We start from the raw sequence: 15,737 nt of genomic DNA, 5'->3' as shown, positions 1-15,737 counted from the left end.
AAAGAGGTATTCAATACCACAGCACATCATGCCCAGGATGTAACGCGGAGTTACCTGGAAGGGCTAGGGCACTGCAGGGTTGGACACTGCAGTTGGTGCTTGGTTGGGCTGGGTGGGGTGAGTTATTGGTTGGCGGGTGGTGAGGTGTTGTATTCTCTTCCCTTGTTATTTCCTTTATCATTATTATTATTGGTGGTAGCAGTAGTGATTTTTGTTATACCTTAGTTACTAAACTGTTCTTATCTCAACCCATGGGAGTTGCATTCTTTTGATTCTCCTCCCCATCCCTCCGGGAGCAGGGGGAGGGCAAGGGGGGGGGTGGGGTGCGAGAGAGACTGCGTGGCTGACAGGGTTTAAACCACGACAGCAGGAGACAGAACCAGGTGAAAGTCAATCAAGAAACCACAAGAAGATGACATTCCCTCTGGCAGCAAAAACAAGTTGTTTGACCATGCCCAAATGCAGCACCACTGTATGAGCGTGTCAAAAATTATCAGTCCCATCTTGTAGGAGGGAGTTAAAATCAGTGGGGTTTGGCCAGAGCAGTGCTGGTGGGACAAGAGGCTGAAGAGCCTCCCAGAGGGCTTGGGGCTTCGCAGCCTGGTCCCAGTGCTAGATGCTTACCCTGCTCATAAAACTTCTTGCTGTAGATGAAGGAATGACCTAAGACTGAGTAACAGGTTTCAGGGGTTAACTGACAATGACCCCAAACTCAAAATTGGTGCCCAAACCAGCAGGCAGTTCACCACATCATAGATGAAAGGATGGTTCCCCAAGATCCCTGCCCACTCTCCAGCTCCATCACAGGTTTCACCCCACCCCCCCTCCCCCAGCCCCAACCTTCTGCAGCAAGCTACCAGTCCTTAGCCTCATTCCTTGGTAGTTTGCCAGGGTGGATGTGTTGGCTTTATGCAGATGCCTGGTGTGACATTCTCTTGGCTCCAGTGGCCCTCGGAGTATTACCATGTCATGAATAATGCAAGGAAGAGCTGCTCTGATTGAAGTTCTCATAAATCCATGGTTCTAGCCCAAGAGTTTGACAGGTGTTGGCTCTGACAATTGACAATTGTTGTGCTGACAATTAGTGACTGCCTCATTTGGTGTTCTCAGGAAACAAAGCTTAGAGGAAGTGACTAATAGAAGATGCAAAGCCCTGGGGGAAACCTGTACTTGCAGGGTGGTTGTCCATGTCTGAGCAGCTGTGGGCAAGGTGAGGACACCTGCTGCTGGACACCCATCTGTAGCAGCCGGGCTGATGAGGAGAGGCACATGCTTTTTAATTTGCTGGTGGCACCAAGCTGGGATGACCTTGAGAAACAGCCTAAAATAAGGGGATCATAGAATCATAGAATCACAGAATGGTTTGGGTTGGAAAGGACCTTAAGATCATCTACTTCCAACCCCCCTGACATGGGCAGGGACACCTCACACTAAGCCATGTCACCCAAGACTCCGTCCAGCCTGGTCTTGAACGCTGCCAGGGATGAAGCATTCACAACTTCCTTGTGCAACCTGTTCCAGGGCCTCACCACCCTCACAGTAAAGAACTTCTTGATATCTAACCTGAACTTCCCCTGTTTAAGTTTGAACCCATTCCCCCTTGTCCTATCACTACAGCTCCTAATGAAGAGGGGACAGGGACATGTGCAAAGTTTTACATATCGGGCAGAGGCTAAGCCACCTCCCAGGGACAGTGTGAGGATGTATGGCTGTGTAATTATCATCTCCAGATAGAAAATGGGAGGGGTTATAATGTTGAAAATGTACTAACTGATGACTATAGCATGCATCAGCAGGTATAACTTTTGATACAGTATGACTTCCTAAGCATTTTAAACAGCCAACAAACCCAGGAGTGTTAAAATAAAGCCAGCTATTTTTAAAAGCATGGCAGGAGCATGAAATAGCTCCTCCACCTGAACTGTGTTGGGAATGATGCAACAGATGGGATGAAAAACAAACCCAGTGATGTCATGTTTGTGTCTTTCCCAGAGAATGAAGTGCCATCATCATTGCTGCAAGGAGATGTCATCCCTCCCTTGTCCCACTGCTTTCAGGTCATCTAGGGCTGAAGTGTGGAGTGTGTAGTTTAAGGATGGGGAAAGGGTGTGAGGAAGAAAGTTCACCAGCAGTTGCCAAGCAAGCTGAGGTGCTGTACTGCTGAATCATGGGATACGATGTGCTGGTGATGCTAAGGAGAGGAGCAGGAGGATATTGAAACATAAACCCCATGTTCCTCACAGACGCAGCTTGGGCGTGTTGTCCTCTCCGTAGTTTGGCACCTGCTGAGTATGTGATGTCCTTCTCAGAGGGGGCTTGGGATGCCCCATTTCTCCGGTGCTTTTGTTCCTTCCTCCAAACTCCTGGTTATCATTAAACAGGAGCATTTCCACCAGCACTGACATAGAGTTAAGCATTTTGTTGCTGGCTGTGGTGTGGTTCTGTCAGCTTCACTGAGACCCTTACATATACAAGGAAGAAGTTACAGACACTGGTAGTTGATGCCTGATCTCAGCTGATGTCGTTAGTGGATTTATATACAATGTTTTCAAGTTCAGTGTTTGAGCCTTCTTGTTTTTTTACGGGGGGACATTTTACATAAGTGCTTCTCTATGTGTGGAATTACTCTAATAATTTGTTTCTGGATGCTCTCATATGATTTTTCTTTTAATCCATTTTAAGGTACAGCAATGCTGGGAAGAACTCTCAGTGGGAGGCATTATTCAGGTCTAGCTATAGTTCTTGATTTCTTTTTTGTCATGGTACTTGAATCTGAATGAGCACCCAGTTATAGGACAGCCCTTGGTGAAAGTCAGTTGAGCTTTCTATGAAGTTGTTTACTGTTTGTGCATGCTCAATTTCCATGAGGAGTTACTTTGATATCTTATTTTAAAACTGAATCTCAACTAAAGCCTTGTATTCTTTCCAGGTTAGATGTAGAGACTAAACTTCTTCCACCTGTCCCTCTAAAACATGTATTTCTCCATGTAATCCTCCTGATGGAAAACCAGACAGGGTTCCCTTCCTGCTGTTCATGCTGACTGGCTCCTTGGAGAGGTGGTGAATGAGTGAATGTATGCTTGGTGGTCGTAAGTCCTACAATTACATTTCAAGGCTAACAGCATCTCCATAGCCTTCTATGAAGGCTCAGGCACCATATTGATGGGCTCTGAGCCAAAGAGTGGAAATTTAAATCTGCCTGGCTAACTGCCACAGCACAGACAGACGGCTTCTTCATCTCCTAAGCCAGTCATATTGTTTTAATTGGCACATCAAGACTTGCTGAAGTGCAGCAAGTAAAAATAAAGCTATAGAATCCCAGACTGGTTTGTGTTGGAAGGGATCTTAAAGCTTATCCAGTTCCAACCCCCTGCCATGGGCAGGGACACCTTCTACTAGAGCAGGTTGCTCCAAGCGCCCTCCAGCCTGGCCTTAAACACTGCCAGGGATGGGGCAGCCACAGCTTCTCTGGGCAACCTGTGCCAGTGCCTCACCCCCCTCACAGGGAAGAGCTTCTGCTTAAGATCTCATCTCAGTCTCCTATATTTCAGTTTAAAACTATTTCCCCTTGTCTTGTTACATGCCCTTGTAAAAAGTTCCTCCCCAAAATTTGGTAATAACCAATTAAGCAGCTGTGCCTGGACAAGAGAACTTCCAGAGGTCTCTTCCTACCTCAGCCATTCTGTATCTCTGTGCTTCAGTGCTCAGCTGGGAGCAGTAAACAAGCTGTGCTTTATAAAAAGAGATACTGTTTGATTTCCAGGGCCATATGTTCTGACCATGACTCTGGGTTTACAGGCACTATTACCAGTAGCTTGTGATGAAAGCAGCAAAGCACTGTACATGCTCTGCAGTGAAGTGCGGTGAACATCCCAAACTCCTTTGTGGTACTTATTTGGTTTGTCTCATTCTTTTCCTAAAGTTCAAATGTGGAAATTGCCCTGGATGTGGTTGCTGCTGCTGCCCTGGTCAAATGTCTTGATAGGGAATTAACACCATTCTGTGATGGGCTGTGGGACAAGCAAAGTGCTTCCAGAGCCTCCCAGAGATGTGCAGCTAGACCTGGTGAAAAAAGTTGAACCTTACACAGGCCGCGATGACGTATATAAACATTTCATCAAGGATCACTGTGAGATCAAAGCTCCTTCACCTCCAGAGCATGCTAACCCATACCCTGGGAACCACCTGCCTGCTCATTTGAACCAGCCTGAGCCCTTCAAGAACAAAGTGGCTAAATACTGTGCCAAGTTTGACACTAGAGTGACAGCCAAGTATGACATTAAAGCCTTGATCGGGAGAGGGAGTTTTAGCCATGTTGTACGGGTGGAACACAGGGCCACCAAGCAGCCCTATGCCATCAAGATGATAGAGACCAAATACCAGGAGGGGAGGGAGGTGTGTGAATCAGAGCTTAGTGTGCTGCGTCGGGTTCGCCACACCAACATCATCCAGCTGATTGAGGTGTTTGAGACCCAGGACTGTGTGTACATGGTGATGGAGTTGGCAACTGGAGGAGAACTGTTTGATCAAATCATTGCTAAGGGCTCCTTCACAGAGAGAGATGCTACATGAGTGCTGCAAATGGTGTTGGATGGTGTGAAGTATCTGCATACGCTGCGTATCACACACTGGGACTTAAAGCCAGAGAATCTGCTGTACTACCATCCAGGAACAGATTCCAAAATCATGATTACAGACTTTGGACTGGTGAGTCCTCAGAAGAAGGGAGATGACTGCCTGATGAAAACTACATGTGGGACCCCAGAGTACATTGCTCCTGAGATCCTGGTCAGGAAGCCGTACACTAACTCTGTAGACATGTGGGCGCTCGGTGTCATCTCCTACATTCTCCTCAGTGGCACTATGCCCTTTGAAGATGACAACCGCACCCGCTTGTATCGGCAGATCCTGAAAGGAAAATACAGTTACTCAGGCGAGGTGAGTGTGCCAGGGGTTATGGTGAGGGGAAGTCAAGCCAGAAGCTCTCTGTAGATGGGTCTTTGTAATGAGCAGAAGCTGGCTATTGTGTGCAGTGTGGTAACATCATCAGGGTTAAAACCCCCTGTGATTCTGGCTTTTAAAATACTTTCCTGTTTTCTCCCTGCTTTCCAAAACTGCTTTCAGAGCAGCATAGTGAGCTTCTCTTAAAAATGTGTGTGTAAAGAAAGGTCTCTTCCTGTAGAGCAGAACTGGCATGCTTGTGGGTTTCTAGCTGGGGAGACCTCAGCTGTGGTAAGCTGCTGCTTGATGCTTTCCTGTCAAAACTCATGCCAGGGTGAGTGTTTGCAGTGTGGTATGTACATACCTTGTCTGATTTCTGATACAAATCCAAGCGTAGTCTGAAAAACACCTTTGCTGAAATTATGGCAGACAAAGGGGCACTTGCTTCTATATCTGGAGACATGAGCATTTCTGAAATAGATCTGCATTGTCTCCTAAGTTGAGTATGTGACGAACTGGAGGATTGAAGAATAATCTTGGATAACTGTGGAAGGAGGAACCTTGGGAGATAGATATTTATTTTTTATTTAGGCAGAAGATGGGTGCCCCTACCCTCCCAGAGTCCCATCACTCCACCACTGCCACAGCTCCTGCAAACTTGCTTCTAATCATGGTGGGAGATCTCAACTATCAGCCACTTTTTTTACCAGCACAGTTGCCAAGCGCAGGCATAATCTCACTAAGAATCACATCTATGGAAAGTGGGGGGCAACTAGATCTGCAAGTTATGTTTTTGCCTGTAACCCTCACTGGCAAAATTTAAAAATTAAGCTTTTATAAGCTCTAATAAGAGAGTAAAATGTTTAGATTCCTGAGCATCATGACTTTGTGAGGGGAAACCCATTAGGAAAGTGTTACTAAGTGGCTAAGTTTGTGATTCTGAAGTGACAGTAAGACAACCGTCAAAACCCCAGAATAAATTAATGATTGTTCTCATGTGTTTAGGTGTGAAAGCTATATTGGCATTTTAATGATGGAAGGGAGGACTAACATGTTAAGTTTTTAAACATATTAAGCTGCTTTAGGATTGTGCTTGTTTTGTTTTTTTTTTTCCCATTTATTTATTTATTTTGTGGTTTAAGCCCAGCCGGTAAATTGGAACCATGCAGCCACTCACTCCTGGAGGGATGGGGAGGAGAATCAAAAGAATGTACATCCCACGGGTTGACATAAGAACAGTCCAGTAACTAAAGTATAACACAAAACCACTAGTGCTATCACCAATAATAACAACGATAAGGGAAATAACAAGGGAAGAGAATACAACCACTCAACACCCACCGAACGATACCCAGCCCATCCTGAGCAGTGATCCAACCCTTCTGGGTAACCGCCTCCAGTTTCTATACTGGGCAGATGTGCTGTGGTATGGAATACCTCTTTGGCTCGTTTGGGTCAGGTGTCCTGTCTCTTCTTCCTCCCGGCTTCCCCTCCTCCCTGCAAAACATGAGACTCAGAAAGTCCTTGGTCAGAGTAAATATGACTGAGCAACAACTAAAAGCATCGGTGTTATCAGCACTGTTCCCAAGCTGAAAGTAAAAAACACAGCACTGCACCAGCTGCTAAGAAGGAGAAAAATGACTGCTAATGCTGAACCCAGGACAGTATTCACCCCTTATTCTATGCCATTCAGGTCATGCTCAGATCCCACATTTTTCAATATACCATCACTCTTGTCTCATATATATATATATGCATCCATTCACACAAAGAGAGAGATATCATTCCTTAGTGCACAGACCAATCTCTTTAAAGCTGATGAATTCATCCAGTCCATGATGTTGGTTTCCATCTCTTGTAACAGTCTTTCAGAGCAGGAGAGACTGTGTGCAGTGTTGGATTGTTGCCTGCTAATGACACCGTGGAACTCTGGTCACTGCTGAGCCAGTCTGGTTTTGTCACAGTTCATTCTTTGTTGGGGTGATGGCAGAGGGAAGTCAGGGCCAGTCGCTGGTGACCTGAAGACATCTTGCTGGTGGGCTATAAAAGTGCTCCATAGCAGGCAACAGCATATAATTGTATTCATTGGCTGTTTTTCCCTAAAATCAAATCCCCTTGAGGTACACATCTGACTTCCCCATCTTCCCACATTGCCCACCAAGTATATCCAGGTCCCTAAGCAAAAGCAATCCCCTGAGTAGTTTTGCCTTTATCTAAAGCAGGAATAACCCAGACTGTCTTCCCCAGGAAATTCTGTATGTGCACCACAGAAACTTTATCCCCTTCTACAGTATGTAAAAGTTCTGATTGGGCTGGGGCAGCCCTGTTGGCAGATCCTCTGGTGTTGACCAACCAGGTGGCTTTTGGTAAATGCGCATCCCAATGTTTGAAAGTCCCACCAGCCCTTGCTCTCAGTGTAGTTTTTGACAGCCCATTGTACCGTTTGATTTTTGCCAGAGGCTGGTTCATGGTAGGGAACTACTCAATTCTCTCTGGGGGCCTGTGAGAAACACAATTTGTTTCTCAAGGCCCAGGATAGTATTCTGGGCAGTGGCATGGGGCACAGCCTGTGTTTCTAGCCATCCAGTGGCTGCTTCCAGCATGGTAAGCACATGGTGATGCAAAAGGGTTAACTGATGTATGAGGGGGTTAGTGTTAAGCCGCTTGCTTAACATTGTTACTGTTTACTTGTGCTTACTCAGCAAATGCTTGCTCAACACTTATCGTGCTTGCCAGAACAGAGTGGGAGGACCAAGGCTATTGATAAGAGGAAGGAACAGTAACTCCTGTTCTCTGGACCCCTAAACCGGCTGAAATCAGCTTTGCGGTTTGGACAGTGACTAAATCACCAGGGAACATGCGCAACAACTATAGATGAAAAGTCCAGGGAAGACTCTTTTACTTCATATTGAGACCCTCGCCCATGACCACCAGGAGACCCTACGTAAGCAAAGACGTTTTACCTCATTATAATATGAAGCGGGATAGGTCTTGAGTACATATAGGCATGTTGTGTAACCTCATGAATATGTAATAGTTTAGAGGATAAATATGAAGGAGAACAACGCTGAGGAGCTATCCCCCATGCGCCTCAGCACTGAATAAAAGCATACCTACTTTACAACTTTAATGAGTTGTCGAGTCTCCCCGTGCATCAATTTAGCGAGCCAGCCGGGAGACCTCTGTTCGGCTGCAGGATCAGTTGAGGGGTGGACATCCTAGGTGCCCCAGGCCACTTGCCTGGAGGAGCTCTGCTTCTCGTCCGCTCACTGTGGGGACAGACAACAACCTGTGCTGGCTGTGGAAAACAGTATGCTTGGAATTTAAGTTTGTAATTTAGGGAGCGTATAAGTCATACGCATGGCCCGGGGCTGCTGGTAAGGTTCAAAGAGACATCTGGCTCACAGCATAGTTCCCCTTGGCAGGTAGGGCTTGCAAGCAGTAGGTTGGGGACTTGCCAACCCATAGAGAGGCCGCTAGCGATCCTGAGGGTGGATCGGGTGAGTCCAAGGACTTGTCAGCTGATAGAGCAGCTGTGAACCAGGCGAGTCCAGGGTTGGGGACTCGTCGAGCAATAGAGCGGCTGCTAGCGATCCTGGGGGTGGATAGAGTGAGTCCAAGGACTCATCAGCCGATAGAGAGGTCGTGGACCAGGCGAGTCCTGTGTCTCTGCTGCATCCCAGGTTTTGGGAGCCAGGACGGACCTGCTAATGACTGTGTAGGAAGCAGGAGAAGGGTAAGCAGAACCACTTTGTGGAGTGTGTCTGTGGGATCCTGTGTGGGTGTGAAAGTGTTTTGTGTGGCTGAGACGTGGCATAGCTACGAAGTGTATCTGTCTTGTGTTGTGTCTATTTGTTCTTGTGTATATGTCTGTTGTTAGTGTTAACGATTACAGTGTTAAAGCGGTGGGGGAGGAGTAGACAAAACTAAACTATGGCTAATAAGGGGGTTAAGAAGAATTCCCTCTCTCCGCCCCAGTGGCTATATAAGAGAAGTATAACCTCTAATATTTGTGATCCTATTCTTCAGACCTGGACTTTACACTCAGAATTATCGCCTCACATATGGGTGCATAATAACTTTTGAACAGTGGAACCTGCCGTGGATACTAGGACAGTGTAAATTTTGCTGGAACCAAAACTATGATCTAACAACAGGGGAGTTGTTCTGCAGAACCCAGAGATATTGTTTTACTGAACCCCCTGAAAATATCATAAATCTTGTGTGTAGATGCTCTCATATTATTTTTGTAATTGCATCCAAGGAGCACTGAGAGAGAAAGGCTAGAGATTTGTAAAAGACTGTTTGATTCATTAGGGACTGTAGTGACAGGACAAGGGATAATGGGTTAAAACTTAAACAGGGGAAGTTTAGATTGGATAAAGAGGAAGTTCTTTCCTGTTAGGGTGGTGAGGCACTGGAATGGATTGCCCAGGGAAGTTGTGAATGCTCCATCCCTGGCAGTGTTCAAGGCCAGGTTGGACGAAGACTTGGGTGAGATGGTTTAGTGTGAGGTGTCCCTGCCCATGGCAGGGGCGTTGGAACTTGATGATCTTAAGGTCCTTTCCAACCCTAACTATTCTATGATTCTATGAAATGGGAACTGGTCAAGGCAAGGAAATTCTGAAGAAAAGCCCATTGGGTTGCATTTTGTCACATTAGAAAGAACTGGGAGGGTCTCCTGGGGGACTGGTAAACAAGAAAATATTGGTAAAATATTGTAACCAATGGTGGCCTTTATGTACTTCGGAAGATCAGGAAAAATGGCCTAAAAATGGAAGTCTAAACTATAATACATTGTTACAACTAATGTATGCAGATATGTTTTTCACTTTAAGAAACCACCCGGAGTGACTGACGGAATGCAAAATTAATATAGCTCTGCCAGATCCCTTAATTTTGGCTTTGGAAAAGGACAGGGAAAAACTGAAAGTTAAGATGGATAGATGTGGTTCAGCTTGTGATATTGGGGAATGATGTTTAACGTTAAAAAACAGTAATCAGGAAGATAGGTTGGAAAATTATGTATCACAAGTACGTACCTCTGAGAGGCGCACCCTCTGTATCTGTCCTATCTGATACTCATAAAGAGAAGGAGATTGCTGTCACTGGCAACAAGCAGCAGATTCACATTCAGAGTTAAGAAAGGGTTAAACCATAAGTGCTGTTGCAGAGGCAGGCATCTGCAGCCGCTGCAGAGCAAGGTGAGCAACTGTGAGGAAAAATAAAAAAAGGAAAACCAAGGGGAAAGGAGGGGAGCTTGTGCAGGTCCCGTGTTTGAGCATGGGATGGGTGCTGAGGCAGGCAAACAAGTGGGAACAGGCATGTTGACAGATGGGACTGAGGGGTTGTTGAATAAATGTGGACGGGAGTGAAGGAGGAAGCATGGAGAGTGTATAGGAATCGGGAACAGGTAAAAAAGAAAAATCTGGGTCGTGCTATAGCCACGGCTGTGGTGGTTGCTTTGAAACTGGTGCAGGAGGGATGTTGGGTGGAGGTGGGGGGGTGGGCTCTTCTTCTGACGGACCTGATTGGTGCACGTGCTATGGGGAGTTTGGACGCTGTGAGACTGTCCTGGGGGGGGAGTGCCATGGGGATTTAAGAACAGTCCCACCCTGTTTGGAGAACAACTTTCAAAAGACTTAGAGTCCTGGGAAGCCCCACCAGAAGAAGGGAAGTTATTGCAGTACGTAGACGACATCCTAATAGCTACCCAGGCAGAAGAGGCCTGTGTGGCCTAGATGGTATGACAGGGTGGTGTAGATTGTGGATCTACAATCATGGACTAATTGTTAAGCCCCTATATGCAGTAATCGTAACAGACAACAAGAATCTTCAGTGGACAAAGGAAGCCACTCAAGCCTTCCACCAATTAAAAAACGCCTTGATGTCAGCTCCAGCTCTAGGACTTCCAGACGTAAGTAAACCATTCTTCCTGTTTTCCCATGAGAAGCAGGGGATTGCCCTGGGAATGATAGCACAGGACTTGGGTCCATACCGATGAGCAGTTGCTTACTTTTCTAAACATTTAGACACAGCAGCCAAAGGGTAGCCGTGGTGCCTCAGAGCCATTGCAGCAGTTGTACTAAACATCGAAGAAGCACGCAAATTCACTTTGGGCCAGAAAATTACTGTACTAGTGTCACACACAGTGTCCACGGTACTAGAGGTGAAAGGCAGGGACTGACTTTCCCCACAGAAGTTCCTGAAATATCAAGCCATCACGGTGGAACAAGATGATATAGAGATAGTGGTAACTAACATTGTCAACCCAGCCTCTTTCCTCAGTGAGAATAAAGGAGAACCTGTACAGCACAATTGCCTGGAAACCATTGAGGCCACATACTCCAGTCGTCTGGATCTGAAAAATACCCCTTTAGGCGACGCAGAAACCTGGTTTGCTGATGGGAGCAGCTATGTCATCAGTGGAAAACGGCATGCTGGATATACAGTTACCACCTGCAGAGAGGTAATAGAATCTGGACCTTTGCCAATACACACCTCTGCACAGAAGGAAGAACTGACTAGAGCCTTAGAAATAGCGAAAGGGAAGAATATAAACATCTATACAGACTCAAGATATGCATTTGGGGTTGTACATGCACATGGAGCCATTTGGAAAGAAAGAAGACTATTGAATTTGCAAGGGAAAAACATCAAACATGCACAAGAAATAGTGAGACTGTTGGAAGTGGTTCAACTGCCTGCGAAGGTAGCAATTATGCACATCAAGGCACACCAGAAGGTGAGCTCAGAATTAGAAGAAGAAAATGAACTGGCGGATAGAGAGGCAGAAGAAGCGGCAAAAGGTGAGATAACAATTGAAGGAGCTTTAATTCCTGATGGGAAAATTTCCCTGGAAGGTAAGCCAAATTACAACAAAGATGACCAAAAATCCCACCACTTGTCTTCCTTAATTGCAGTACATGTTTCACTGTCATGAATAACCTGAGCAATAATGTCCATTGTTAAGTCCACCCCTCTATCACGAGCCCATCTGTTTGCTGCATCTCTGCCCTGATGGCCTGCATTGTCATGAGTCCACCAGGCCAAAAATAATTTACCCTTATGTTGCCAATCTACGTCCATCTAGGCCACTTCAATCTTAGCAGCTTGATACAATGTGCTGGGTTCAGCAATAGCAGTCATTTTTCTCCTTGTTAGCTGGTGTAGTGCAGTGTTTTGACTTTCAGCTTGGGAACAGAGCTGATAACAAGGATGTTTTGGTTTGGCCAAGGACTTTGTGAGCCTCATGCTCTGCCAGGGGGGAGGGGAAGCCAGGAGGAAGCAGAGACAGGACACCTGACCCAAACTGACCAAAGAGGTATTCCATACCACAGCACGTCATGCCCAGGATGTAACTGGGAGTGCCCCGGAAGGGCTGGTAGACTGCGGGGTTGGAGGAGGCATCGGTCAGAGCTTGGTCGGGCTGGGGGGGCAAGTTATCGGTCGGCTGGTGGTGAGATGTTGTATTCTCTTCCCTTGTTATTTCCTTTATAATTATTATTATTGGTGGTAGCAGTAGTGATTTGTGTTATACCTTAGTTACTAAACTGTTCTTATCTCAACCCGTGAGACTTGCATTCTTTTCGATTCTCCTCTCCATCCCTCCGGGAGTAGGGGGAGGGAAAGAAGGGGAGGAGTGAGTTAACGAGTTGCCTGACTGGGTTTAAACCATGACAGTTCTTTTTGGCGCCCAACATGGGGCAAGAGGGGTTGAGATAATGACAGATCTGACCGGATTAATAGTCATTTGTCACAATGCTGATTTATTGGCTCTCAGAGTTGTTCCTCTTGATCTCACAGTTTCAGAATGTTGTAACTTACTTAGAGCCGGTATTTGCTGTGTTAGTGTTTATCGAGTGTGGGGCTTGGGCTAAGGTTCCTGTCTCACTGTACTTTATGGCAATGACTTGTAATACGGGAGGGCTCCAGCAGCAGGGTGGGACGGATGTGGCCGTGGACTTGTACCTGGCCGTCTCCCACTGCTCTTCACCGTCCTAGCCCTCGTCCTCGCCTCCATCTTCGTGAGGCCACGGAGAGCTGAGGGCGAGCGGCCCCGGGAGCCAGCGGCAGCCAAAGCGGCCCAGGAGAGCGGCCCCGGGGACCAAGCAGCAGCGGGAGCAAGGCCAGAGGCCGCGAGGGGATGGCTGCCGGTGGAGGACGTCCGGGTGGTTGAGGAGCGGAAGGAGGCGGCTGCAGAGCAGAGGGAGAAAGCGGCGGAGGAGCCGAGCCCCCCGGAGGAGCCGAGCCCCGCGGCCGAGAATATTCCCCGGAAGCCGCCTGCCGAGCCCAGGGAGGATGCAGGAGACCACGCAGCATTTCCCAGCAAGGCAGAGGAGGAAGAGCTGGACTCAGAGAAGCTGGTGGTGGGAGAGGCGGCAAGCACAGCAGCTACACCAGCCCCAGTGACAAGTACAGCAGCATCGTTTGAGAGTTCTGAAGGTTTTGAATGGCCTTTGGGTATCCATGGGACCTGCCTGCTGATTGTGATGTGGATCAGCATGTTGGCACACATACAGACTGTGTTTTACCCACAACCATTTTGTCTGATCTCAAAAGTTAAGCAGAGTCAGGTTTGGGTCTTGTCTGGGGTTAGACGACGATATAGGAGGACCAGGAGATTCTCCCCAAAGCTGGACAGTCATGAGTGGCAGGGTGTGTGGGACAGTATGCACGAGTATCTAGTCCACTGGGCCCCTCCAGTGCTTTGGAAGCGTTGGAGATGAAAGGCAGCTGTATGGAGTCCCCAGCAGCAAGCTGCAGAAACTGCTGAAGGGGACAGTGAATTATTTTAAGCCTGGTGGGCCCATGGCACTTCAGGCCATCAGAGCAGAGATGCAACATAGAGATGGACTCATGATCGAGGGGTGGACTTAACAATGGACTCTATTGTCCAGGTTATTCATGAGTGTGAACACTGCACACAGTCTCTCCTGCTCTGAAAGACTGTTACAAGAGATGGAGCCTGATATCATGGACCAGATGGACTCAGCAGCTTTATAGGGATTGGTCCATGCACTAAGGTAAGAGTTCACTTAGCTAAGAGTGATGGTATATTGAAAATGTGGGATCTGAGCATGACGTGAATGGTATGGAATAAGGGGTGGGTACTGACCTGGGTTCAGCAGTAGCAGTCATTTTTCTCCTTCGTAGTTGATGGCACAGTGCTGTGTTTTGACTTTCTGCCTGGGAACAGAGCTGATAACACCAGTGTTTTTAGTCTGACCAAGGATATTGCATATCCTTGCATATTGCATATTGCTTTTCACTTCCTGACAGTTTATTATATGGTGGGGTCACTTCAGCACACATTACCTCCTCCTCTGGTGTCATTCCAAAATCTCTGCCCTTTGGCCAGTCCATGATGACTTCTAGAATTCCTGGATGACTGGGATTTCTTCTTTGAGCTCATAGTGTAGTTAGTGCAACCCACTTACTCCATGTATCATCGGTTGCATGATGTGTAGAGGAGACCCTGCCTTTAAACATTCAGCCCAGCACGAGCAACCGGGGTGCCAGGAGGAGCTGTGCTTCAGTGCCAATCACTTCTGAAGCAGCTTAAACCCCTTCATAGGCTGCCAGTATCTCTTTTTCAGTTGAGGTTTAGCTGTTCTCAGATCCTTTCTATCCTTGAATCCAAAAGCTGAGGGGTCAGACCTCAAGTCTCCCCTGGAGCTTTCTGCCAGAGGCTCCAGGTAGGACCATTCTCCCAGCTGTGGTGTACAGTACATTTTTTACATCTGGCATGGTCCAGACTGGTCCAAGGGCTACTGCATGAATTCTCTCTCGTTTAATTTGTTCAAAGGCTTGTTGTTGCTCAGGGCCCTATTTAAAATCATTCTTCTTCCGAGTCACATGATAGAGAGGGCTTACAGTCAAACTGTAATTTGGGTTGTGCATTCTCCAGAATCCCATAACACCTAAGAAAGCTTGTGTTTTTTTTCTTACTGGTTGGTGGAGACACTGCTGTTATCTTGTTGATCACATCTGTGGGGATCTGTCTACGTCCATCTTGCCATTTTAATTCTAAAAGTTGTATGTCTTGTGCAGGCCCCTTAACCTTCACAGTATCACAGTATCACAGTATGCTAGAGATTGGAAGGGACCTTGAAAGATCATCTAGTCCAATCCCCCTGCCGGAGCAGGAACACCTAGATAATGTTACACAGGAATGTGTCCAGGCGGGTTTTGAATGTCTCCAGGGAAGGAGACTCCACAACCTCCCTGGGCAGCCTGTTCCAGTGTTCCGTCACCCTCACTGAGAAGAAGTTTCTTCTCAAGTTTAACTGGAACCTCTTGTGTTCCAGTTTGTACCCATTACCCCTTGTCCTATCATTGTTTGCCACTGAGTAGAGCCTGGCTCCATCCTCGTGACACTCCCCCTTTATATATTTATAGACACTTATAAGGTCACCCCTCAGTCTCCTCTTCTCCAAACTATAGAGACCCAGCTCCCTCAGTCTTTCCTCATAAGGGAGATGCTCCACTCCCTTAATCATCTTCGTTGCCCTGCGCTGGACTCTCTCCAGCAGCTCCCTGTCCTTCTTGAACTGAGGGGCCCAGAACTGGACACAATATTCCAGATGGGGTCTCACCAGGGCAGAGTAGAGGGGAAGGAGGACCTCTCTCGACCTACTAACCACCTCCCTTCTAATACACCCCAGGATGCCATTGGCCTTCTTAGCCACAAGGGCACAGTGTTGGCTCATGGTCATCCTGTCGTCCACTAGGACCCCCAGGTCCCTCTCCCCTTCACTGCTCTCTAACAGGTCGTTCCCCAACCTATACTGGAA

The 15,737-nt window shown here is 47.1% G+C and overlaps 1 protein-coding gene across 1 annotated transcript in view; it reads left to right on the top strand.

Annotated features, from left to right (window-relative positions):
- Positions 1-2,698: 2,698 nt before the first annotated feature.
- LOC130609324 (serine/threonine-protein kinase H1-like) overlaps positions 2,699-15,737 on the top strand; it is a 36,853-nt gene continuing 23,814 nt past the window's right edge. Inside the window, 2 exon segments of the mRNA XM_057428201.1 lie at positions 2,699-3,089; positions 3,923-4,938. Of these exon segments, the coding sequence (XP_057284184.1) occupies positions 4,006-4,938 (933 nt within the window). The 5' untranslated portion in view covers positions 2,699-3,089; positions 3,923-4,005.

The sequence above is a fragment of the Pezoporus wallicus genome, unplaced genomic scaffold (genome assembly GCF_028554395.1).
Source record: "Pezoporus wallicus isolate ANWC-B61680 ecotype Strahan unplaced genomic scaffold, APGP_CSIRO_Pwel_v1 contig_6813, whole genome shotgun sequence".
NCBI lineage: Eukaryota > Metazoa > Chordata > Aves > Psittaciformes > Psittacidae > Pezoporus > Pezoporus wallicus.
Note: the sequence above shows the minus strand (reverse complement) of the source record. Positions and strands in the feature narration are given on the sequence as shown.